The 26794-nt window shown below is 45.9% G+C and overlaps 1 protein-coding gene across 2 annotated transcripts in view; it reads right to left on the bottom strand.

Moving 5' to 3' along the window:
• Positions 1-26794, bottom strand: part of ABHD12 (abhydrolase domain containing 12, lysophospholipase) — a 487344-nt gene that overhangs the window by 95469 nt on the left and 365081 nt on the right. For both annotated transcript variants that reach the window (XM_085612333.1, XM_085612332.1), the window contains one exon: positions 2021-2150. In XM_085612333.1, coding sequence (XP_085468459.1) covers positions 2021-2150 — 130 coding nt within the window. The remainder of the gene's footprint in view (positions 1-2020; positions 2151-26794) is intronic.

The raw sequence follows: 26794 nt of genomic DNA, 5'->3' as shown, positions 1-26794 counted from the left end.
GCAGTGGTTCACCGAATTTTGGCAATTGCAGAGGGCCAGCACCAAGCCATGGAATGAACACCCTTTAGCAGTGGCACTAAAGCACGTGAGAGTGCAAAAGCTGAGCAAACGACCAATGTCAGCAACTGCACTGAGACACCGCTTGAGAACATAGAAGATGGTGGGTTTGTGTATGAAGGGTGAGCTAACACACCACATCCAAGTGGAAGCTAGAGCACCAAGATTTAAACCTTTATTTGGCTTGTGGAAGTGGAATTGAATATGCTGATACCAATGTGTTAAAAAGCTGTCCTCCCCTGTAAAATGGGAATAATTTTGCAGTGTGTGACTATGCACAGAACCGTGTGCAAGAGAACAGCTATTTTTCCTGTTAAAAAACAAACATGTTGTTTTAGTCATGGCTTATTTCCTTTTGATACCCAAGATTTAAATATATCGGTCTGTATAGACTTCTTTGCATGGATACTTTATATAATTACAAACTGTTTATTGCTAATGAATTTTATTATTACTCTCAGTTTGTCAAATAATTTGTTATGCTGCTGTGCTTTTATGGATACCAAGTTATCCGAATAAAGTTTTCTGAACTGAACGGATACTTCGAATAAATGGGGTAGCCTTCAACTATTTTTAATATTGCACACAAGTTCACCCTTTATGCAAGGCAGATGCATCCATATATTACTTTGAGAAACCTTGTGGACTAAAAAGTTAATGCCTGTGAAACTATGAACAGGAATTGTCAGCATTTATACACTGTAGCTACTCGATTATTTCTGAAAAACTAGTGGACTGGTTCTGGCCCTCAAGGACTAGGGCCATGTTAGATTTTCATGTTGACAACATAAGTTACTTTCACATTTCGACATAACAGAACTATATGGGAATGATTATATAGTCTTTAGTAATATTAAAAACTGGGGGCAGTCTTAAGACATATTGCTGTGGGGCAGCAAAGGGAGTGTGCATATGCTTTTTGCACCCCCAGGGCACTATAGTATTACAGATGAGGCAGCAAACGCTTGTGCAGCCTGTTTTGTAATACTGATCACGCTAGAGTACATTTAACACAAGCTCCATCCAGGGGTTGTTCCCTCATTTGCATGGGGGCCTGGCCCACGCAGTTGTAAATGTCCAGTATTTGTAAAGCGCGAACAATTACTCGAAGGTGTCAAGGCGCTGGGGGCCCTAGGGAAGATTAAGCGAGCTATTGCCCAGAGTCACATGGTGCTGGGCTGATCTGCCGCCGGCCCAGGGATCGAACCGTGAGCCCCTGGGTTCCGGAGTCAGTCACCCAGGCCGCTGTGCCACACCACTTCCAATTGAGGTAATCACTTCGCCTCTGGCCCGTGCCACATTATTGGTGCAGAGGCAAACTGGGTCTTAGGAGGCGCACTGCCAGTGCTCTGGCGGGACAGGGGGCTCCTGTGCCGCCCCAGACATTTCTTGATGGCAGGTTGAAGCCACTCACTGCACCAGCCTGCTAAAGGATTTCTCTTACCTCTTTAAAGTGCAGGCGGACTGCAGCCTGCAATGTGAAAAACTGAATGGCTTGTAAACAGCTGCTCCATATTTCACTGAAAACGCAACTCCTAGTGTAGCCGCGGGTTTGTGACTTCCATGAATGCGGCATGTTAATTGTTTAAAGGTACACCATGGTGTAAACAAGGATAGTGTGCCCTATCTGTAATAAGGGTCGTGGTGTGAACTTGTCCCTTGAGAACTGGTGTTGGATCCATCCATCCCCCCTATAAAATGTTTGCCTGGAAAAGCAATGCATTTCTGGCTGCAGCTACACAAGAAGGATTGTTACTTGTACATTTGGGCTTTATCAAAACATATTTGTTGTTAAGCTAATTAAGAAATAAAAATCATTTCACAAAAAACACTTTTAATACATGAAATTCTCCTTAGAAATTGTGTGCAGAGACACCTAGGTAAACCAAATGTAGGTCAAGAAAACTATCTGTAGGCTGTTCTGATCTTAACAGATGCATGTGCTCCACCTGTCCTTTCTTACCCAGTGCCCAGTGAGTGTCCCCAAACATACACGGGGTTTTCTCCACTGCGTGCCTTTATCCAGTCAAAAACGTGGAGGGCGTCGTAGGTCATGCCTCTTTCTGATGGCGTACCTAGTGAATCTCCCCAACCTGAAATGAAGACACATGTAATTTGAGTTTGACATGCAAGGTACATGGAACACAAACTGACAAGCAGGTAAAACATACAGTAGAAGAAACTGAAAAGATGTATTTGTCCCATTATGGTCACACCGACGTCACAATTACTAACACCGGTATTTGGATTGCAGAGAAAGGGAGACTTTAATATCTGGCCATACGCCTTTATCCCTTCCACCACTGAAGATTTAAGCTAATCCCTTACGTTTTACCACGTATGACAGGTTGTTAGTTTTGGAAACAAAGCCCAAGTTTAAATACTTTGTATGGACTGAGAGGGAAACAAAATAACTGGTAAAATTCATCAATTTACCTGATCCTTGAACAAGAGCAAAATATTCACTTTTGAAAGTTGGAGCAATTTCACATTGACAAAACAAACATTTTTCGATAAACAGCACACTGGATAATTTATAAGAACAGAAAATACTTTTTGACATTCTAAACATAATCTCTTATATGATTTAAACCAACTGTTTAGCACTCGAACATGACGGAAAAAAGACTACTTCGGCCGGATGCACTATCCTTTAATTGTACCTTGCAATTATTATAGTAAAACATGGAAAGGTTCCCTGTTGTCCATCCCTGGAAAATTGATGCAACAAGTGGACACTACAATCATGTAAACAAACTACGAACATGTTATGAGAGGTTGACTGTCGTTAACTAGCGAGAACCAATGTATCATGATTGTGAGATATCACATAATAATAAAGGGCCAGATGTAGGAAGCCAATTTGCGATCGCAAATTAGCAGTGTGCAATGTAGCACACAAAAACTCCCTCACAAAATAAGGAATCTCAAAATTTGTGATTCCCTATCTTGCGATTGCATTTAAGGAATCGCAAATTGCAATTCCTTAAATCTAATGTAAGAAGCACAAAAGAAAGTGCAATTTGGCCTTAAGGAATCGCAAATTACCACCAACTTCAAGCTGGTTGTAATTTGCGATTTCCTTTAAAAAAGCACTTTTTTGCTTTTTTAAAAGTGCCATGTGGCACACATTAATGCCCTTAGAGCATGTATGTGCGCCACATGTGCACACATGCACATTTCAAGGGTGCAACAGGGTGTCCCTCTGGAACCCTTGCACCCTTGAAATTGCATACGCAATTTGCGAGTACCTATTGGGTACTCGCAAATTGCGTGCGCAATTCCCATTCATTCCTATGGGTCTCTTGGCCCATAGGAATGAATAAGAAGGAATTCCTTGATTGCGAATCGCAATTTGCAATTCGCAACTAAGGAATATTAAGGAATCGTAAAAAATATTGCGATTCGTACCTAAATGGAATTTGCGAGTCCTTAATAGCGATTCCCTAAAACTCGCTATTAAGGACTCGCAAAACTGCTTTTACCTACATCTGGCCCAAAGTGTGTCAGCGGTGAATGTATGACGGTATTCCGCATGTGTTTATCAAGCATGCCTTGGAAATGCCGTCATTAGAACAAACACGTCTTTAACACCCATTTGTTCCACATGCAAGTCGTTATAACGATTTGCCTTAGGGGCGTGCTGACTTTTGGAATAGTTAAATTTACTATTCCAACTCCAGTCTGCGCAACAGCAGAGAAAGTGTTGGACTTTAAATCCAACACCATTCCACCAATACGCTCCCCTAAAGCAAGTCCTTGTAACAACTTGCGTGCAGAACAAATGGGTGCTGAAGACGCGTTGGTTCTGATGCAGGCGCAGTGAAGGCACAGCCTGATTGGGACTTAGTCCTAAAGGACGTTTCCCATCAGTGGTGTATGTGATAGAGTGCACACCGTTCTCCCTCACACAACATCTATAGCATCGTGGTACCTTGTAATCCTACAGGACACTTCTGCTCTAACATAAGCACAAGCAAGAACAAATAACGACTCGGTTGCTTTAAGTAATATGGGTCTCCTCTTCTGACTGGAGGTGGTAAAAACAGCAGTCACTTGCTGTACACGCGCAATGAGAGAGAAGGCGTGTTTTGCTGTGTAGAGCCTGACTCGTGCTAGCACAAGCCTGACCGTTACACCCAGCCATTCAGCACAGCTGTTATATTTTCTACCTTGATTAAAAACGAATAAACTGTGTAGGATTAGGAGGTGTGGTTGAAGAGACTAATAAAAGTGGATACCGTTGTGTTTTGTCGTAGAAACCTGGGAAAAGCCCAGAGGACTTTAATCTATGATCCCTGTAGATACTAAAATCCTTAATGGCAAAGAGCATACCGGTTGTCATAACAGAGGTCATGCTTCTGGATAAAACTGGATTTATTGCGATGCAATACCATAAATAACTTGAAGAGACTGGCAAGTGCACAGTACTTCCTAAACATGACTGAAAATGAATATGCAGTGGCCTTCTCGAATACTGAGAAGCCATTTCACACAGTGGGATGGAAACGTCTTCTCTATGCAGAATTACAAGCGGTGGTCAGCATCCACTAAGAATACAGCTATCACCGCCCTATTGATGGAGTCTCTGTATCAAACACTTCCAATGGACCTGGGGTGGGAGGACTATGATAGGGTCTACCCTGCATGTTAAAGCACAGTATGGTGCCCTAGAGAGGCCTGCTGACTCGGTTCTGAATACTAGATAAAGATGGCAAATTGTCTGGACTGTTAAGTAACTGGTGCAGTCTAGATTGCTACCTTTTGGGATGGGGAACTAGGGCCTATTGGGCAGAGGTGGCCATTCGTGATTTGAGACTTCAGGGGCACACTGCGTATTTTAAATATTCAGGTATTAGACTAAAGCATAACCAAGAAAGCTACATTAAATTAAACATGGGTCGAGCGGTAACTGAAATACGAGAATATGTGTTATTCTGATAGAGGTTGGTCCTCTTCATGCAAGACAGAGAGGGTTTAAAAAACACGGAGGTACTGCCAGATGCCCTTTATATTTCCACAGATCGTTTTGTATGTTAACTATGGATATTTTCCGAGAACTACATAGTATAATAACCACTGTGTGAGTTGGATTTAAATTAAGCACTTTGAAACTCCTGTACGAGGAGGGGGGAATGAGAGTGACAGATATGGAATGTTGCTCCCTGCCATCTAAGCTACAGTATCTCCCTGATTGCCCAACTAACACACACACAGTAAATACAATTTTTAGACGGATTTCAGGGAGACAGGCGTCTTGTAAGCGGTTTCTTGCTGAAATGTGTTCTGCTACATAGTTTATCTTATGTCACAGCTTTAAGGCCTGGATATTCAGGTGTATCATGAATAAGACACCACTTGCGAGCCTGGTCCCCTAATAGGCTCCCTGTTCGTTTTTAAAATTATATCCGAAGGCAAAAGTGTCAGGAAGGATTGATAACAGATATTAAACAGAGGGAGGTCTTTATAAGGGGGATACCAATGCACTTTTAAAGAAGTTAGGACACAGGTGAAAGAAAACGCAGGCCACTTCCTTCTTTATGCCAGACTTACCAGGGCCATGTATACTGCAAAGAAAGGGTTTCTGGGCAGGCTGGTGGTAGCTGGAACCCTAATGGACATGCTAGAATTAAGTCAGGTAGGCCTCCTGCTGTAAGCATGGTATGGGGAAATCTGTCCGAGCCAGGACTTTCAGGGCAGGGCAAAATGACACCGCAACTGTGGTACTCCGCCTACAGATGATTAACAGAACAGAGTGAAGGCATATGTCCAGAAAGCATCAAGCTGTCTTACTCATTTTAAATATTTCCATAGAATATACCTTACACCTGAATACCCCACTGTGTCTGCGGATTGCCCTAGATGTGAATCGGATAAGGCTGATTTCCTACACATGACCTGGTTGTGCATCGTTTTAAATAAAATAGGAAAAAAGGGTATCACTATCACTGCACCACATAAAGCAGTAGGTAATATGGTTAAATTGGACCAAGATGTAGGAAACCCTAATTAACATTCCTATAACATCCAACAGCCTTTTTTAATGCTAGCAGTGACCCAGTTATTAAAATATAATTTACCCTCGGGTACTGGGATCCCTGCATAGCTTTTAAATCGTCACCTTCACGTCACTACACTGCACACTCAGATACATACCTGCTCCGCTGTATCCAGGCGTCGAAGCACACCCGGGACACACTCGGTGTCACTGGGTGGGCCCGATGATGAAGCATGCCACCAACTAGTTTGGTGGGTGAGGGCTTCATGAACAAACAAAATGGTGTGTACCCTGCCTTACAGTCTTGAGTCTATGTAAATTCACAAATAGGCTGGTCCTTTTTGATCTCACATATAAACCCCGGGGATACGGTCTAGCTACCTAGTCCTCTCTCTCTCCTTTGATAGTGAGATATAAATTGGAGCTTAAACATTGTATGCTGGGGCTTCACGTGTCCCATAAGAGGAAACCCATGCAGTTGCGACTCATGACAATGGGGCTCATTTTGGCAAGGCAATCCACTGGAAACCTGATAGAAACCCACTGTTCCAATTATGGCATCAAGACACATATTAGTAAATGCTAGAGGATGAGCTTTGCTTAACTCCTGGCCAAACCAACCCATAACTGATGGAGGACTTGGAGCAATGGAGAGGTGCATAAAGATATTAGTGCCCAGTTTGGAAAAGTTGACTTTGATTGAGGGTCCCAAGCCTCTGTTTACTGAATGCTATTCACGTATGGAAGTAGATACTAGATGGATCAGCAGTTTCAATCAATCTTAAACTGTGTTTATATGGAATTTGATAAGTTATTTGAATGTGTTTTAATGGTTTCAAATTGTGAATATTATTGTACTTTCAAGAATCCCATAATTAAAACTTTTGAGATTTTTCCTATTCGGGTCGGAGTACTTTTTGTGTGTCTGTTTTAAATATTGCAATGATTTTAATTAATCTGAGCAATTAAGTATTTGTCTTGATCCCCTCTCTGCATCTAAAATGGTCTTTGATAATTAAGCCAGCCACTCACTGATGATTTTCAGACTGTGCAGAAATCCAATTGCAGAACAAAACAACATCTTTGAGAGGATCTTGAAAATAAGACGTGTGTGATTCTTTTATTGGATTAGAGACAAATACAAAATACAAAAGCGTAAAGCTACAATTCTACTTAACAAGGGGAAGTCTAAAATCTCCCCCTCCATGGAAGGACATGCCAGGAATGTCCCCCCTCCCCGTTACGAAAAATGACTAAATACTTTATGATCAGAATCCAATGAAACCCTTCTGTTTATCTGCAGATAAACCAGAGAAATCCCTTTGGCTCTTGTGTCTGAACTGGAGAAGTTTAAAACATCGTCTGTAGTTAAGGTAAATAGTAATAAATCTGAGTTCTTGGTGTATCCCTGATTCCTGGAAAGACAGCCAAACTGAAAGAGCGCACTCATTTTAAATGGACACCGATTTTAATCAAATACTTGGGTATTTACCAAACCAAAACAATGGATTCAGTCTCTGGGATAATTGTCCAAGACTAAAAAAGGAAATTATATGTGACCAGGGTAAATGGAGTTCACACTGTATGTACTGGCTAGGTACTAATGTTATAGTCAAAATGAACATGCTCCCCAGATTACTCTATCTGTCGAAGTCTGTACCAACCAACATTCTTAGACAGGAACAGGACATGATAGTCAAGTACGAATAAACAATGACGATACCTAGACTACCAAGGCAAAACCATGGCGGCACACATGCATGCATGTCTGACATTTTGCAATTTAATTGAGGAGCTTATCTGCATATATTGGGGAATGGACTTGCTAAGAATATAAGATTAATCAAAGATGGACAGACCCATTGGTGTTGGTACGATCACTGGCAAGCAGTGCTTGGGAACCCACTAGGTGAGTAAAAGGCCCCTCACACACCAACCTAGTTGGTGTCATGCTTCATCATAGGGGCCCCAACCGGGTGGCCGAGCGCCTCCCGGTTGTGCTGCAACGCCTGACTACAGCGGAGCTGGTGTGGTGTGATAGTGTGATGTTGTGAAAAGTTAAAAATACCTCTGAGAATCCTTGCCGGGGGAACTTTAATGGTGGCGGCTCAGGATATATTAAAATTAAAAATTATGTGAAGTAACTAAGAAAGGAATTTGATTTCGTAGTTAACTATGTGTGTGGTCTACATGTTTCAGCCCACCTTAAAATGTATGGGGCTTTCTTCAGGACCAGGAAGTGCAGTGAATGGCAAAACAGTGCCACGTGAATAGTGAAAAAGAGAAAAAGAGGGTAATTTACCTACACACTCGCTAAGGTGTGTGGAAGCGATATCAGCTCATTGGCAGACACTGCAGCGAAAAACCTGTGGGAAAGAAAACAATACACAGACATAGATGGCAAAAGATGCTATAATACGTACTAAACAATTATAAAAAGCAATCTTTGACTGACTGTGAAAGGATCTTTAAAGGCAGGTGGTCGTACAGGTGGCAACACACACGTGGTTACATGCGGCTATCGGCTGGTGCTACATATTATCAGGTGTTATGGTGGGCGGAATACGCCCTTGGTGAGCTAACAGTGAGGCCAGCAAGGAGCGTGTGAGTCGCTCTCGTGGGGTGCCTGGACGGAGTGGCAGGCAACTATAAGCCGGTGACAGCGTGTAGCCACTGGCTAAAGTAGTCGGGCTCGGTCGCAACGAGTGAGCGAGGGTGCGACTAGTATATTCAAGTAGGTTGTGCGTGTACCAAATTATCTCTAGGGTACACTGTACAGAAAAGGGGGCGATAACCCTTAAGTGGCGCTCTACACATGAGTGCTAGAAGTAAAGGGTAAAAGCAATAGGGAGAATATATTACACTATGGCTGAGTATTGATCGCCGATCAGGAAGGGGAGGAGTGCGCTCCTCCTGACACAGAATCTGTGAAGGAACGGTACAGGGTCAAGACAGGGCAGATATAGCAGTTAGAAGCCCGGCAATGCCAGAATTAGTCAGCGCGCGTCACCTTACTTGGTCTGAGAGCAGCACCCGCTTGGCACCTACTGAGGTCTCCCGGCTCCTGGATGGTGTGGAGTCGAAGCTTGTGGGAGATTTTAAGGAGGCGGGAGCCATAGCGTACGTGCTGCCAGTCCGGTGATCGGGCGAGAGGCAAGGCAGACTGCGCATGCGTGCGTGCGAGTCACTATCTGGCTGTGGGTGTGGGATGAGAGTGCGTGCGTCTGGGATGCTGCTCTACTACTCTACTTTGAGTACCAGGGCAAACTCTACTTACAGAAGTACGGCACTTCTATGGGGAGCGTTTTCGCCCCCAGCATAGCAGGCTTATATGTATTCAATTTTGAGACTAAACACCTTCTCAATAACAGCACACCACGCATTCCCCAAATCAAGTTCTATAGGCGATACATTGATGACATCCTCCTAATTTGGGAGGGATCACAAGAGTCCCTGGCCTCATTCTGCGAATGGATTAACACATGTGACCCTAATCTCAGATTTACACATAACGCAGACAGGCACAAGACCACCTTTCTTGATTTGGATATACAGGCAACCTCGGGAGGCCTCACGAGCAAGACACACTTTAAACCAACAGCCCGGAACTCCCTACTGCACTTCACCAGTTTCCATCCCCGAGTTCTCCGTGAGAATCTCCCATACGGCCAGTTCCTCCGCCTCCGTAGGAATTGCAGTGACATCAAAGACTACAAAACACAGGCCACCGACCTCTGCGAGAAACTGCACCAACGTGGCTACCCGCAAAAAATAACCAAGACAGCCAACAAAAGGGCCAGGAATCAAAATCGTGATGGCCTTTTGGACAACCTCATTAAGGAACCCACCAATCCCCCATTGACATGCGTCACCACTTACAACACAGTGACACACAAAGTTGCCCAGATTATCAAAAGAAATTGGAAAATACTCAATACAGGCAAACTCAACTGGGAACCTCCACTCCTATCCAACAAGAGAGCACGCACCATCAAAGACACTGTTGTGTCCACAAGACCACCTCTCCTTCCCAGGCCTACCAACACGGTCTTGAACGCCTGGGGTCTGCCCAACATCAAAGGCCATTTCCCCTGCGGCAATTGTAGCGTCTGCCACATCACAGAAACAACCAAAAGCCTACACCTAGAACCAGGCAAAATATGGGAGCTTCGCAAACACACGAATTGCAATACAGAAAATGTGGTGTACCGCATAACGTGCCCATGCAATCTTGTCTACATTGGCATGACCACTCGGAAGGTGAAAACCAGGATTTGCGAGCATCGAAGCACGATACGCTGCAAAAAGAACATCACCAAAATGACGAATCATTTCCTGGAGAAGGGCCACACCACCAACGATATGAGATGGGTCGTTTTGGAAGCCCTGGATAACAATCTACCCAATATCCAGAACCGCCTGCTTGAACAAGAGCAAAGATGGATTTATCGCCTTTCTAGCCACCTTAATGGGCTGAACGACAATATCCCTTGGAACAGCCTGAGGAGACCCTAACCGTGTGCCTGTAACTTTCTTGGCATGTACATTAACATTCCCAGCAGGGGCACAGACGCCCCATCCACCATGGCTGCCTCACCCATAAATATTTTAGCCACTGCGCTAATACAAGTCCACTGTGTAACATCGACTTCTCCAATTCACACTCCGTGTTCTAGCCTTGGCCTGAAACTACTTGGCACGTATATAAACATTCCCAGCAGGGGCACTGACGCCCCACTCATCATGGCAGTCTCATTCACTGATATCTCTGCCTGAGCGAATACAAGTCCGCTGTTCAGCACCGACTTTTCTTAATTTCACTTCGTTTGCTAGTCCCTGCGCATGCGCGCGGGAGCAGCATCCCAGACGCACGCACTCTCATCCCACACCCACAGCCAGATAGTGACTCGCACGCACGCACGCATGCGCAGTCTGCCTTGCCTCTCGCCCGATCACCGGACTGGCAGCACGTACGCTATGGCTCCCGCCTCCTTAAAATCTCCCACAAGCTTCGACTCCACACCATCCAGGAGCCGGGAGACCTCAGTAGGTGCCAAGCGGGTGCTGCTCTCAGACCAAGTAAGGTGACGCGCGCTGACTAATTCTGGCATTGCCGGGCTTCTAACTGCTATATCTGCCCTGTCTTGACCCTGTACCGTTCCTTCACAGATTCTGTGTCAGGAGGAGCGCACTCCTCCCCTTCCTGATCGGCGATCAATACTCAGCCATAGTGTAATATATTCTCCCTATTGCTTTTACCCTTTACTTCTAGCACTCATGTGTAGAGCGCCACTTAAGGGTTATCGCCCCCTTTTCTGTACAGTGTACCCTAGAGATAATTTGGTACACGCACAACCTACTTGAGTATACTAGTCGCACCCTCGCTCACTCGTTGCGACCGAGCCCGACTACTTTAGCCAGTGGCTACACGCCGTCACCGGCTTATAGTTGCCTGCCACTCCGTCCAGGCACCCCACGAGAGCGACTCACACGCTCCTTGCTGGCCTCACTGTTAGCTCACCAAGGGCGTATTCCGCCCACCATAACACCTGATAATATGTAGCACCAGCCGATAGCCGCATGTAACCACGTGTGTGTTGCCACCTGTACGACCACCTGCCTTTAAAGATCCTTTCACAGTCAGTCAAAGATTGCATTTTATAATTGTTTAGTACGTATTATAGCATCTTTTGCCATCTAGGTCTGTGTATTGTTTTCTTTCCCACAGGTTTTTCGCTGCGGTGTCTGCCAATGAGCTGATATCGCTTCCACACACCTTAGCGAGTGTGTAGGTAAATTACCCTCTTTTTCTCTTTTTCACTATTCACGTGGCACTGTTTTGCCACTCACTGCACTTCCTGGTCCTGAAGAAAGCCCCATACATTTTAAGGTGGGCTGAAACATGTAGACCACACACATAGTTAACTACGAAATCAAATTCCTTTCTTAGTTACTTCACATAATTTTTAATTTTAATATATCCTGAGCCGCCACCATTAAAGTTCCCCCGGCAAGGATTCTCAGAGGTATTTTTAACTTTTCACAACATCACACTATCACACCACACAAGCTCCACTGTAGTCAGTCGTTGCAGCACAACCGGGAGGCGCTCGGCCACCCGGTTGGGGCCCCTATGATGAAGCATGACACCAACTAGGTTGGTGTGTGAGGGGCCTTTTACTCACCTAGTGGGTTCCCAAGCACTGCTTGCCAGTGATCGTACCAACACCAATGGGTCTGTCCATTTTTGATTAATCTTATATATACCACAGGGGATACGGACGCACCCTTGCCTCCCTAGCTCTCCCATTGTTCTCCTCCTTGCTAAGAATATAGCAAGCAGTTGCTCAATATGGTACAGGCGCCTGCTGGTAGGACCTTCTTTGACTTACTGTGACAACCAAAAGGAGCAAGAGCACATAAACTTTACTTTTGTAAAGTGACTAGAAAGGATTTTGAGATATGAGGTGGGCTGTTATCTCAACAGTTGGTAATTACTTCACTGTTCACTAGGATACATTTCAATCCCAACTTCACAAAGGACCTTTCAGAGGTAGAGGGCAGGAAACAGCAGGATAATTGCATATTTCTTTCTAATCGGGTATATCAAGTGGATCCATGTAGAGAGTAAAAACAGAGTAAGAGGGACAGACTGATACTTTGTGATGCACCCTACAAATTGTCAAGCTACCAACAGAAACCTGACCTCATGGAAAAAGTACACATGTGTGCAGAACCCAGGGGCAGTGGGCACATCAGCACCAATGGGAAAAAGGCTTGAATAGACAAATTGCAAATGAAGGAAGGGCTGATCTTTGGGGTAACATTTTTCACATTTATTAGTGTCTTCAATATAGATAAAATAATTGCAAAATAATATTTCAATGGTGCCTGCTACCTGAAAAGCTTAGATGTGTGTTTCCTGGTCACTTTGATACCTACTGCGATGCAGGGAGAAAGAGAAACGCATGTCGTTGTAACAACTTGCGTTGTAAATGGAATGCATGGTTCAGACGCATTTGTTGGTGCACCCGCGTTGTAAAGGCAAAACGCTGTTCAGAAGTTGTGGTATTTACGGTTTCCCTCTTGCTACGGAGTGACACTTTTTCGGAAGAGCAAGAGATTAAGGTAGCAATCTGGTCAGTATGGCATTTTATTTATGCACTTAAAAAAAAACCCTAGATGTCCACCTAAAAGTCTGACAAGAGAGGGTTTGGCAAGTGAGGTAAAGTGAATCACATCAGTGGCCCAGCTCAGCCCATGAGCAGTGAAATAGGAGCTCAGGTGTATCCAGTGACAGTTCTCTTGTAGCCTATGGGCCAAGTCGTTTATGTTAGAATGTAAGCAGGACTGTGGAGGTATTGGGGTGAACTAGAATCTGAGCTATTTGGTTGGGCTGCACGAGGTGGAACAGGAAAGAAATGAAACATGTGGCAGCAGGCCCCTGTGTCCTTACTGCAATGACACACCTCATAGTAAAGCAGGGCATAGAAGAACAGACAGAGAGAGGAGGGACAGGCAGATGAGAAGTAGAGCAGAACTATACAAGAGGGGTTGTGAAGCCAAAATGCAGTGGAAGAAGTCCTCACACACTACCAATTTTCATCTCCAATCTGAAGAACCCCAAAGAATTGCCTCCTAGAAACCAGTATAACCAGGTGCTTCGTGAACATTTGGGGGTCTAGAGATGGGAAGATGTACATAAAATCCCAGAATAAAGTGCAGCATGGATGCTACTTTATAGGACAAAGGGATGATCATGGGTTGAGAAAAGCAATTGAATGGGGAAGAAGATTTGTTTAGAGTGAGATTAGGCTGTTTCAGGGAGTAATGCAGAAACTGAGATGGTGATTCCACATTTTGTCTGTCAGTCATCTTGTACTTTCTGAGATGGACATCAAATATACATAGTGTAGAGAATCAAGGACTACTAAGCAGATCGAAATTTGAGAGTGAAATGTGTCCTGAGGTAAAAGCAGGTCTAAGACTAAATAGACATGTGTGCGCAATGCCCCATTCAACAAAATCTGTTGGACGGCCATATTAGCAATTTCACCAGTCTTTCGTAAGACTATATGGCTATCAACTCTGTAAAAGTATGTTTGAAAATCTCTTCACAAAATACTGCTTGTGCTTACACTGACCTGCTAAACTTTTTTCTCTGCTTTCTACTTTGCTCCCGCAAACCAGAGTTTGAAGAGAGCTAGCTGTAAAACTGAGAAGTTACGTCTGTTCACAATCTTTCACACCCTCTCCTCCAAAAAACCACAAGTCTTTCTCATCCACCATCAGGTAAGATGTGGTTGAATCAGCTCTCAACTTTAGAGAACTAAAGATGGATAAAAAGGCAATACATGGAATGGACAAGGGAGGCTGGAGGAGTACGGTGCATGGGAGGCTTCAGACCGGCCTATTCTTATTCTGAACACATTTATTAGACTTTTTATTTTAAATGTTACATTTTATCACTCAACAGAATGCAACACTTTTCCCTACCCTTCTGCAAACAGCATGCTATAATGTATTCTCCATGATATCAAATTAAGTTTTGTGTCATCATGCGCCATTCACTAAACCGGTCTTAAACAAGTTCTGCCGGATCATTTATCTACAGTTTTAAGTACTCGTTCTAAGCGCTATTTTTACTTTAGCTCATCAATTTACCTAACTTTTAATGGAAACAACTGCTGACTTCTCTGTGCCCAGAACAAACGCAAATGGCGCACACCTTAGATGGTGAGTTTATGTGCTAAAAAAACAAGTTTGGCCTTTTTATGATGGCTTCAGGTTTTAAAAGGCAGCACCGTGTTTAAATAAACAAAATCCCTTCACCCTTCAAAGCACAGCAAATCCTCAAGGAGATTACAATCGCCAAGAAGCCATCTACGAGATTAAATGGATTTTGCTTGTGGCATTTCACGTTCTACTTCGCAGGTTTTTATAAAAAAGATTTTTTTTCTTTTTTTTCTTTACAGAGTTTTATATAGCGCAAACTTGACCCGAATCGGGTATCAGAGCGCTTTACATAGCACCAGTTGCATTACATGAGGACACGTTCATTTTTGTTAGGCACGGGGAGATTAAGTGATTTGCCCAGAATCACAGGATGTTCAACGTCATTGCAGAGATTCGAACCCAGTTCCCCAGATTCAAGGTCGACCGCCCTAGCCATTAGGCCAACTCCTCTCCACATTTACCGCCAGGTTCATGAGAAAGAGTCAGTCCCACACCAACAAAAATAAACATGTGGCAAAGTAAAACACAGAAGCTGCTGCTATCGGAATCTAAGGATCCAAAAGGGTGAGCGTACTGTACACAGATTAATAAACATTTGCAACAACATATTCCGCTACCTGATATGCCCTCAAGGGCCTTCGGTCATAGGACACCACATCAAAGAGGCTAATACAAACATCTCTGATCGCTCATGTACCAGGGAACACAAAGATGTTGGCTGTCATTGGTACAGTCAGACGTGAACAGTGGAAAACTGCTGGGAAAAGCTAAAGCAATGGGTAACAGAGGCAAAAGCTGCTATTCATAAAGAAGACACAATGTTACTACAGAAATATATTTGCAAAATTCCTACGGCTGATTCGCAATGTGACTGCGGGTATTTTACAATGAATTAACACCAGTTTTCAACAATCTGCACCGGTGAATGGTAGAGTTAATTTTAAATCAAATTAATTCAAGATCGCCATTTGGCTTCTACAGCTCTGCACAGTGTTGTTCATAAATGGTCATGGAACCAACTTGTTCCCTAATTAGCGGAAAAATAGTAATAATTATTTTCATAGCGCTTTAAGTGCTTTTCCACACTATGGGGTCAATCATCTCTCCTCTACGGCATTTATCTAACCCCCTTGAGCAGATTGCTTAACCTGACATATTAGAACTATGCAGACAATATGCAGATGATTCTAAAAATGCAGAGCCAGATAGACTTCTACAAGTCAAGACTTGGCAACTGCCTTTTGCCTTAAAAGCATGGATGATGAGTAACCACCTAAAGCTCCACCCCACAAACACAGATTATGACCAGTGGACAATGGCACAAACGCATGCTACTAACATAACCATATCGCCACAAGTTTTAGGCTTGCCGTTAGCAAAGACCTTTCAGGTTTACTAAAAATCATGTAATACACTTACATAAAGGGGCTTTCAGGCAGCCCTCTTAATCCATTGGTCTGTTCGCCTGCAATTTACATTTTGCTTCCGCCCTCCATAGCATACAACATAGATAATGGGTCACTGTACTTGGGTCATTGGTTCCTTTCTCTTCGAGAGATGGCTTACTCCTCAAGCACATTATCGTCACCAACACAGAAAGTAGTCCCTTTTAGTGCATGACTCTATATATATATATATATATACATATATATGGGTTTTTTCTCACGTTATAGTTAGGCTGACATTTCACTCGTACAAAACCGGTGAAATTCAGCAGTTATAGTTAGCTGAGCTAACTATAACTCGCGCCCCCGCAATGCACTGCTGATGACGTCACATATTACATCACTGATGACATTGGTAGTGACATCACTGATGACATCTCAAATGACCTCATTGATGACATCATCCAGTGACTGGTGTGTGTATATATATGATTATGAGCTGTGCACTTATCTTGATTTAATAAATTCTAATTTCGAGCACCGGCAATTCAAGTTCTCCGTGCCGGTCTTTGTGCGCGGTTGCACATTTGGAGAGTTTTTGTGTGTATATATATATATATATATATATATCACACCAAATCTCCTCGCTTCAGAGTAGATCAGAGGACACAACTGGGTTTGCTTCGGTCTTTTATTGAAAAGCTGGACGGCATGACCGGTTTCGGCTGTGCACCTTTTTCAAATGCCTTAGTTCGATGCCGAGAATCCTGATAGGTGTCTTACATAGGCCCCTCCTAATCATGTGACGAAGGGCACACCTGTACCATATCTTCCTTGCAAGGAGTTGCTGCAGCCCAAATGTCAGAACTGCGAGTCCCAGAAAGCAACATGGTGGTAAATTACGTGGTGCAGGGAGCAGGCTCGGCAAAATACAGGAAATAAAAGACCACGGGTCCCCTACTTCCAGCCTACCCATCCGAAGGGACTGAGGCTGGAGACTGAAGGATAGTGCCTATATATATATCAAGGCGTATTGAAGAATGAGTGGGTGTGGGAGTGTCTGAATGGATGATTTAGTGGGTGCATGACTGACTGTATAAGTGAGTGATTAAACAAGTCTTAGTGAATGCAAGGGTGAATGACTAATCTGTGTGAATGTCTGCATCAGTCTGTCAGTTGGTGTGGCAGTGGCTGCATGGGTTGGTGAGCAGCTACATGAGTGTCTATATGGGTTAGTGATTGGTTGTCTGAGTACCTGTATGGGTGCCTGAGTGTCTGTGTGGGTGGGTGGGGCGGTGTGTGACTCCCTCCATGGATCTGTGAGTGGGTGATTCACTGGGCGTATGGGTTAATGAGCGTGTCTGCAAGGGGCTGTATAGGTGAGTGAGTGTGCGTATGGCTGTGTTGGTGAGTGAATGGATGTCTCAGTGGTATATGTGTGAGTACCTACATATTCAAAAGGCAGTATATGTGATTGTTGGAGTATATAAGTGACTGTATGTGAGAGTGAGTGATTGTGAGAGTGGCTGTATGGATGAGTGTGTGCTTGTGTCAGTGACTGTATAACAGAGTAAGCATTTGTTAGTATCTGTCGTAATAATTGAGGTGGTGCGTGTACAACTGTATAGGTGAGTAAATGGCAGTGTGATTGATTCTTTGGGTGACTGACTAGGTGTGTGATTAACTCTATGGGTGAGTGGCAGTGTGTGAGTGTTTGGTTGTATCAGTGCATATATCAGTGGGTGCATTGAGTGACTACGTGTATGAGAGACTGTATGGATGAGTGAGTGGATGTGTGTGTGTAGACCTATGAATCAGTGAGTGGGTATGTACTAACTGGTATTTGTGTGTCTATGGTTTCGAGAATGGTAGTCTGTATTTTAGAGTGGGTGTATGAAAGGTTGTGAGGAGGTGCATCAGATACTAAGTGGATGATGTAATCAGTGATGTCATTTGAGATGTCATCTGTGATGTCATCAGTGATGTCACTGACCAGGTCATCAGTGATGTAATATATGACGTCAACAGCAGTGCATTGTGCGGCACAAGTTATAGTTAGCTCAGCTAACTCTAACAGCTGAATTTCTCTGGTTTTGTATGAGTGAAATGTCAGAGTAGAGAGGCGTGGTGCAGCGGCCAGGGCAGCTGCCTTCGGTGCACAGAGTTCACGGTTCGATCCCCGGCTCCGGCGGCAGCTCAGCTCAGAACCATTTGACTCTGTTCAATAGCTCACTTAATTTCCACAACGGCCCCCAGTGCCTTGAGACCCATAAGGGTGAATAGTTCGCGCTTTACAAATTTATTTATTTAAGAAGCTTATAAAGCGCGCAGCTACCCCCGTCGGGGATGTCCCGGCGCTGAGAGAGCAAGAATATCACCAGAGGAGGCATCCCGGGTCCTACCCTCCAGCCCAGTGTAGCAGAAGCTCTCCTACTCAAGGTTGGGTGAACAGCCAAGTTTTTAATTTGCGTCTGAAGATCTGCTCAGACTCGATAAACCTAAGGTCCAGAGGGAGGTCGTTCCAGAATTTAGCCGCCGTCACACCGAACGTTCTGCCACCGCTCCGGGCTAGCCTGAATCTGGGAACAACCAGTAAACGTAGATTATTGGACCTTAGGTTTCTATCAGACTTCGATAGTTTGAGTCTTTGGCTCAAGTAGGATGGGCCAGTTCCGTGAATGGCTCGAAAGGCAAGGGTAAGGATTTTAAACTGAACTCTACGAGCGATAGGGAGCCAGTGTAAATCTTTCCGATAAGCTTTGACTGAGTTGCGGGCAGGGATGTTTCCAATAAGCCTGGCAGCTGCATTTTGAACGATTTGTAGTCGGTCAATGAGATAGAGGGGGGCTCCAGCATATAGGCTGTTGGCGTAGTCCAAATGTGCCGTAATGAGAGCATGGACAATAGTTTTACGGGAAGTCTGGGGAAGGTAAGGGAAGATCTTCCTAATCATGCGCAGTTTGCCAAAGCAAGCTGCGGTGACTTTGTTAACCTGGGCTTTGCAGGACAAGGTGTTATCGAAAAGGAAGCCGAGATTACGGGCTGACTCTACTGGATTGGGGGGGGGGGGGTTCAGCACCGTAGGCCACCACAGGTTGGCTGGGGGGGCTGGTTTCTGACTAAAGAAAAGCACCTCGGTTTTGTCTGTATTAAGGGCCAGATGATTGGAAGCCATCCAGGTGCAGATGTTGCCAAGGCAGTTTCGAAAGTTGGAAAAATGCGAGTCAGAATGGTCTCTGAAAGAAAAAATAAACTGGGTATCATCAGCATAAGAGACCACCCTGACTCCCCACGATTCGACTACCCTGGCAAGAGGGCCCAAATACGCGTTAAACAAAAGAGGGCTCAAGGCAGAGCCCTGAGGCACCCCGCAAAGAAGGGGTTTGTCTTCTCACTCAAAAGGACGGAGAAGTACCCTTTGAGATCTCCCTGAGAGAAATGATTTGATCCAGGCCAGGGCTGTGCCTCCGATCCCCAACTGCTGCAACCTAGTCACCAGGATATCATGAGACACGGTATCGAATGCGGCGGACAGGTCCAGGAGGACTAGCATGGCCTCCTCGCCTCTGTCCACCGATTCCCTAATGGTATCCGATACCTCTAGCAAAGCAGTCTCAGTACTGTATCCCGTTCTAAAACCGGACTGTGAATCATGCAGCAGTTGGTTAGTTTCTAGATAAAGGGCCAGTTGTTTCTGGACCACTTTCTCCAGAATTTTAGCAGATTTAGGTAGAAGGGAGATAGGACGGTAATTGCTAAATTGGGAAGGATCTGCATCTGGTTTCTTTAGAATAGGAAGCAGCCTGGCTTGTTTCCAAACTGAAGGGAAATGGCCATGATTCAAAGAAGAGTTCCATATAGCGAGGAGAGGGTTGATTAAAACAGGGGCTAGATTGACCATCACTTTCGCCGGAACTGGGTCCAAAGGAGATCCAGTCTTCACCAGGTTTAAAAGTGACAGGGTTGAATCAGAGGTCAGCTCAGCAAAGGAATTAAAAGAGCAGAGCTGGGTGTCTGATGGACCCAGCTGGGGGCTGGAAGGTACGGGCTCAAAGGAAGCTGAAAGTTTGATGATTTTTTGTCCTGGAAAAAATCGGATAATCCGTTGCAGAGACCCTGTGTGGGAGAAGATTGGGCTTTCAAGGCAGGCGGATTCACAAAATCCTTAACGATAGTGAAGAGGGTTTTTGAGGAATTCTCCGCCTGTTGGATAATTTTAGAAAAGTAAGCTCTCATTGTGGACCTCTTAAGTTTTTGAAATTTATTTAATGCCGTTTTATAGGCTGATTTGCTGATAGGGTCGTAGGACTTGCGCCATTTTCGTTCCAACTGTTTGCATCTGCTCTTTTCCTCTCTCAGTGTGGAGGAGAACCAGGGGGCAGATGGGCGAGATCTGAAGGAAGTCAAAGGGACCAGGGGGGAGATACTGTCAAATGCAGAAGAGAGGGCAGAATTAAATCTCGCTGTTTCCTTGTCCAGGTCTTCCAATGGATTAAAATGATAGTCCAAACAGGTCTTAATGGCCTCACTGGTAACTTTGGACCATTTGCGTCGTATTTCTCTGTTCATGCAATAGGGGGGGGGCAGGGAGGGGAAGTTGAATTCAAAAGGGAGGAGGAAGTGGTCTGTCCACGTGAGGGGTACGGAGGGGAGAGAGGAGATGCCAGGGTGGTTCGAAAAAATAAGATCAAGTGTATGACCTGCTTTATGGGTCGGACCCTCTATAAGCTGAGACAGGGTCAAGCCCTGTAAGGTTTAGAGCAGCGATGAGGCTTGGGTGCAGGCAGGATTGTCAACGTGGAGATTGAAGTCTCCCAACACTGTAAAATACGAGTGTTTAAGGGAAAAATCTGCAATTGAGTGTAGCAGGGTGCTGAGGGATGCGGCAGAAGCGGAGGGAGGGTTATAAACCAGGATGCCAGCAAAGATTGTAGAGGCGGAGTCCATTATTGTGAAATACATAGCTTCAATGAGCCCCAGGTTGGGAATTTTGTTTATGTTAATAATAAAGTGGGACTTAGCAATAACAGCAAGGCCTCCTCCAGATTTGGAGTTGGCACGATTAACTCCCAACAGGCGATAGCCAGTGGGAATGGCCAAATATATGTCTGGTTTAGAGGAATCTTTAAGCCACGTTTCTGTAAGGAAAAGTACGTCCCATTTATTAGTATCCAGCAAGAGCCATATGTCTGCTGAGTGCGCGGGCAGGGAGCGGCAGTTTACTAGAGCTGCCTATAGACTGGGCGAAAGCAACGGTTTAGCAGGTAACCGAGCTTGAGGAATCCGTTTCCGCATCATGGGAATAGAATAGTTACATTGAGCGCAGTTAAAGGAGGATTTTTCCAAATCCGACGTGCAACAGCAGACCGTGGGAGAGCAAGTGCCTAGTCTAAAAGTAAGAAGTTGGTTCCTGGTCCAGGTGATGGTTTGAGAGCGAGGGGCAGGGGGACTGGCACTGGGCGCGGGCCAGCCTTCGGCGCGCAAACGGCGCTCCCGCTGGTCCGCTGCGCTTCCGGCAAATGCACATTTTATTGAGGAATGTAGGGGGCGTGGCCTCGAGGGGGCGTGGCCTGCGATGGCGGCAGCTCGGGTTTGTTTGCCTTCGGATTTAGCAACAGCGTTAAAATCGGCTGTGCTTCTCAGTGGAGATCGGGCATCTGCCCCAAAAGTGCTTCAGGAGGTGTGCAATTTTAAAAACACAGATAAACAAGTGACACAACAATTTTAAAAGGTGCAGCGTGATCTCCCGGCTTCCGCCTCAGGAGAGATTCTTTACCCGATTAGGCGCTCGTAATCAGCAGCCTTTTATCAGGGCGGTTGGATTTACATTTACATTTTACAGCCTAACTATAACGTCCCTGAAACCTGTGTTTTTTCAGTGAATTTCTTACGTTTTTTAAATGCTAAGAGGCAAGAGAGGTGCAGAAAGAGGAAGAAAGGTGCAGAAAGAGGCAAGTGAGGTGCAGAAAGAGGCAAGAAAGGTGCAGAAAGAGGCAAGAAAGGTGCAGAAAGAGGCAAGAGAGGTGCAGAAACTGGCAAGAGAAGTTCAGAAAGAGGCAAGAAAGGTGCAGAAAGAGGCAAGGGAGGTGCAGAAACTGGCAAGAGAAGTTCAGAAACAGGCAAGCGAAGTGCAGAAACTGGCAACAGATGTGCAGAAAGAGGCAAGAGAACTGCAGAAAGAAGCAAGAGAGGTGCTGAAAGAAGAAAGTAAAGTGCAGAAAGAAACAATAGAGGCGCAGAAAGAGGCACAAGAAGTGCAGAAAGAAGCAAGAGAGGTGCCGAAAGAAGAAAGTATAGTGCAGAAAGAAAGAAAGAAGCAATAGAGGCGCAGAAAGAGGCACAAGAAGTGCAGAAAGAAGCAAGAGAGGTGCAGAAAGAAGCAAGAGAGTTGCAAAAATAGGCAAGAGAGGTGCAGAAATAGGCAAGAGAGGTGCACGAAGACATGAGAGGTGCAGAAAGAGAGAAGAGGGTAGAGAAAGAGGCAAGAGAAGTGCAGAAAAGAGCAACAGATGTGCAGAAAGAAAGGTGCAGAAGAAAGAAGCAAGAGAGGTGCAGAAAGAAGCAAGAGGGGTGCAGAAAGTGGAAGAGATGTGCAGAAAGAGGCAAGAGAAATGCAGAAAGAGGCAAGAGAGGCGCAGAAACAAGCAAGAGAGGTTTGTGCACGATTAGTACCAATTTAACACTTACATTTAGCAATAAGTAACATGTGACCATTCCAGCTTTTCAAAGTGCCTTCCACCATGCTGTAACACTTGCTGCATTTTTTGGCCGTTTGAGCTAGAAACAAGGTTTTTTTGGTTCAAATCTGCAGATTATGTGGCAGGGGATGGATTATGTGGCAAATGTGGCAAATGTATAATTATGCGAATATCGGTGCAGCCGAACAGTCGCATAATTCCAGTGGCCCTGCTCATTCCTCTGACTAGGTTCAGAAGTGTTCCTCAGTGTTTCCTTCTTTTTTGTGTCTGATTAAGTTTATAGTTTAGCTTCTATGGAAACGAGGAAGACTAAACCTGAGGTTACCACTCCACAACACAGACTACCATACCACATAATTGCTCTCCATAACACATAATCCCACTGTACATAATTCCTATACACTAAATCCACATACGTTCTATCCACATAATTTCACTGCACAACACACCACATAATTCCACTACACACAACGTACATCCACTACAAAAAACATTAGTAAAAAACTTTTCCATTTACAACGCCAATAGTTCTAACTCTTACAAATGCGAGACCTATTGCATTGCAAATGCTTCTTTAACTAGTAGTTGCGTTTGCAGAGTGGTGGAGAAAGGGGGCTGGGCCTAAGACCAGCAGTCAGGAATTCCGCTGCGTAGAACTTACAGGAGGCACCAGGAGGGCTTCTTGGCCCTCAAAGTCCCTCAGGAGTAAAGTGGACTTCACCCCCAACCACTAGTATGCCAGGAGGCGAGTTTGCAGAGTGGTGGACAAAGGGGAGGAGTGGCCTTCGAAGACATCCTAGCATTTCCACTATTTGGGACTTACTGGAGGTAACAGATAGGGTAGTTGACCACCAAGGAAATCCTTGGGGGCCAACTACCCCTCCTATTACCTCCAGTAAGCTTCACACAGCAGGATTGCTAAGTTCTGAGAGCAGGCCATGCCCCCTTTGCCCACCACTCTGAAAACGCACTTCCTGCCACACTCTTGGTTAGGGAATTTAGTCCTCTTCACTGCTGGGGGTCCTTAGGGGCCAACTAGCCTACCTGTTACCTCCAGTAAGCCCCACACAGTGGGATTGCTGAGAGATGGTTGCAGGCCATGCCCCCTTTCTCCACCACTCTGCAAACACGACACCTGGCACGCTCTGGGTTGGGGGCTGAAGACCCCTTGCTTCTTGAAGGGAGGGTCTGTGGGTGCCAACGAGCCCTCCTGTTACCTCCAGTAAGCCCCAGACAGTTGGATTGCTGAGAGGTAATCAGAGGCCACGCCCCCTTTTTACCCCACTCTGCAAACATGGCTCCTGGCGCACTAATGCTTGAGGGATGAAGTCCACTTTAGTCCTGAGGTCCTCAGGACACAAGGGGACCTCATCGCCCCGCTATCAGTGCGCGTTTGCAGAGTGGTGTAAAAAGGGGCATGGCCTCCTACCCCTTCTCAGCAATCCCACTGTGTGGGGCTTACTGGAGGTACCTGGTGGACTAGTTGACCCCTAAGGACCCTCAGCATTGAAGGGGACTTCAACCCCCAACTCAAAGTGCACCAGAAGCCGCGTTTTGTAGAGTCATGCAGGGAGGGGGCGAGGCCTCCGGCGAGTTGCCAGCTTCTGTTTTTTTTGCCCTGCTTGGTAAGAGAGGCTGTGTGGCCCCCCCTTCCCTGAATACTTTTTGTGCCCTGGGGGCAACATCCCCCAGGGCCTGAGCCATTTAAAAAAAAAACAGGAAGGGGGCCTTGCGCCCCCCGAGACCAATCTATGCCCCGGGAACCCCATCCCCCGGGGCTGGGCCTTGCTATGTTTTGCTTTTTTTTAAAAAAAGGGTAGGTGGGTCATGCGGCCGCCCTCCAAAGGCTGATTTTTTTAGGGAGGGGGGCAGAGCAGCCCGCCTCTTCGGGCAATTTTCAGCCCCGGGGACCCTGTTCCCCGGGTCTTGGCCATTTATTAATTTTAATATTTATTTTAAAGGAGGAGGGCTGCGTGACCCCCCTCCCCACGCCATTTTCGCCCCCGGGGATCCCATCCCCCGGGGCTTGGTCTCTTTGTGGGGACCCCCGCGGCCCCTGCCGGCTCCCTGCCTCCTGCGTAGCTGGCATTGCTTTTGGACAAAGGGAGCTGCTAACATGCAACTCCCTTTACCCAAAAGCAATTCTGCTTCACTTCATGGAAGCGAGACCAGTTTTCCTGCCCTCGCTTCCATGAAGGGAAGTAGAAGTTTGCTATTGCATGGTCAGAGCAATGCTCACGCTAAGCCATAGCAAACTGCAATGTCCCGGGGTGCAGCTGGCCCTGGGGTTAGTGGTGGTCCCCAGGGCCATGGAAGGCTCCAAGAGGGGGGCTGCGTGGCCCCCCTCCAACACATTTAAACCCTGGGGAGGTGGTGGTCTCCGGGACTGCGGGGGGAGCACGTGGCCCCCCGCCCTTAATAATTAACGCCCTGGGGAGGTGGTGTCTCCAGGGCTGTATGAGGGGCTCAACCCCAACCACAGTTTCATTTTTTGAAAAAGCCCGGGGAAGTGGGCGGTGTTGCGGGGGCTGCATTTCATGAATATAGCCCAATGGAGGTGGTGGTCCCCAGGGCTGCGTGGGGCGCAGGAGCCCCACCCCACCCCACAAATGTTATTTTAAAAAGCCCCCGTGTGAGGTGGCGGTCCCCAGGGCTGCGGGGGGGGGCCGCGTAGCCCCCTGCATATCATTAGCATAGAGGGGCTCAAGCCCCCCCACACTTTAATTTGAAAAAGAGCCCCGGGGAGGTGGCCAGGGCTGCAGGGGGCCGCGTCTCCCTCCCATTTCATGAATATTGCTCCGGGGAGGTGGTGGTCCCTGGGGCTGCGTGGGGGGGGGGCAGGTGCCCCACCCCACGCAGTTTTCTTTACAAAAGCCCCAGGAATGTGGTGGTCCCCGGGGTGCCCCCGCATCATAATTAAGCATTGCCCCCAGGACCTGGCCCACCCGGGCGCTTCAAGAAAACGAGGCTCGTAAGACCGTGCTTCCTTTTTGGGGGGGGGGGGGGGGGGGGGGGGGGGGAGGTGGGTTCGCCGGGATTTGTGGACCCTACATGAATCCCGCCTAATTTGTTTTTAGAAATGCTTATTTTGGCCCTCAGGGTCCCTGTGGGACTCCCTGAGCAGGCCTAGGGGTTCAGGGTGTTTCTACCCTGCCCACATTTTTTCACCTTTTTTCATGTGACTCGGTTGAACCGAGTCACAAGATGGCTGCAAACACTTCCTGGTTGGAACTGTTGGCAGGCAATCAGATTGAAAGGCTCAAGATCGCGAGCGTTCTCAGATCATCCATGTCCCCTGTTGTATATCTGTAAATATTTAATTTTTCAAAAACTACTGAACAGATTTATACCATTTAACAAAAAGTGTGAACTCTGGGCCATGAGCTACCTTTCTGCCAAATTTGGTGTAATTCCGTTCTGCAGTTCGGGCTGTAGCTGCGTCAACAGTTTTCTATGGAACTTAACATTGAGAAAACGCATTTTAGGACCCCCCTTTTTTCTCGGCCCCCTCTTGACGAATCACCCCGAAATCTTTAAGACTGAATCTGACCTGAGGGCCCCATTCGTTTTGAAAATTTCATGAAGATTTTGGCAAAAGAAAAAACGCGTTTTGAATAGAAACAAGGTCCTAACTAGAACTACCTACATATATATATGCGCTGCACTAGGAGGGCCTTTAGCCATCAGTCTTCACTTTTCAAGCACTGCACTCGTGCTTGTGGTGGCATCCACCTTGCAGCAAGCAGCGGTGCGCCACAAGCACGAGTGCAGTGCTTGAAAAGTGAAGACTGCGCAGGCACGCACCACTCCCGAAAACAGCTGCACTTGTTAATTAGTGCAGTGCGCGCGGCGCGCACCACTCACATGCTTTCTCTTTTTTTTTTTGGTGTGCCGGGTGCGGCATGTGACCAGCGCTTGTT

The sequence above is a fragment of the Triturus cristatus genome, chromosome 6 (genome assembly GCF_964204655.1).
Source record: "Triturus cristatus chromosome 6, aTriCri1.1, whole genome shotgun sequence".
Lineage (NCBI taxonomy): Eukaryota > Metazoa > Chordata > Amphibia > Caudata > Salamandridae > Triturus > Triturus cristatus.
The sequence above is the reverse complement of the archived record's forward strand: the minus strand, read 5'-3'. Positions and strand labels throughout refer to the sequence as shown.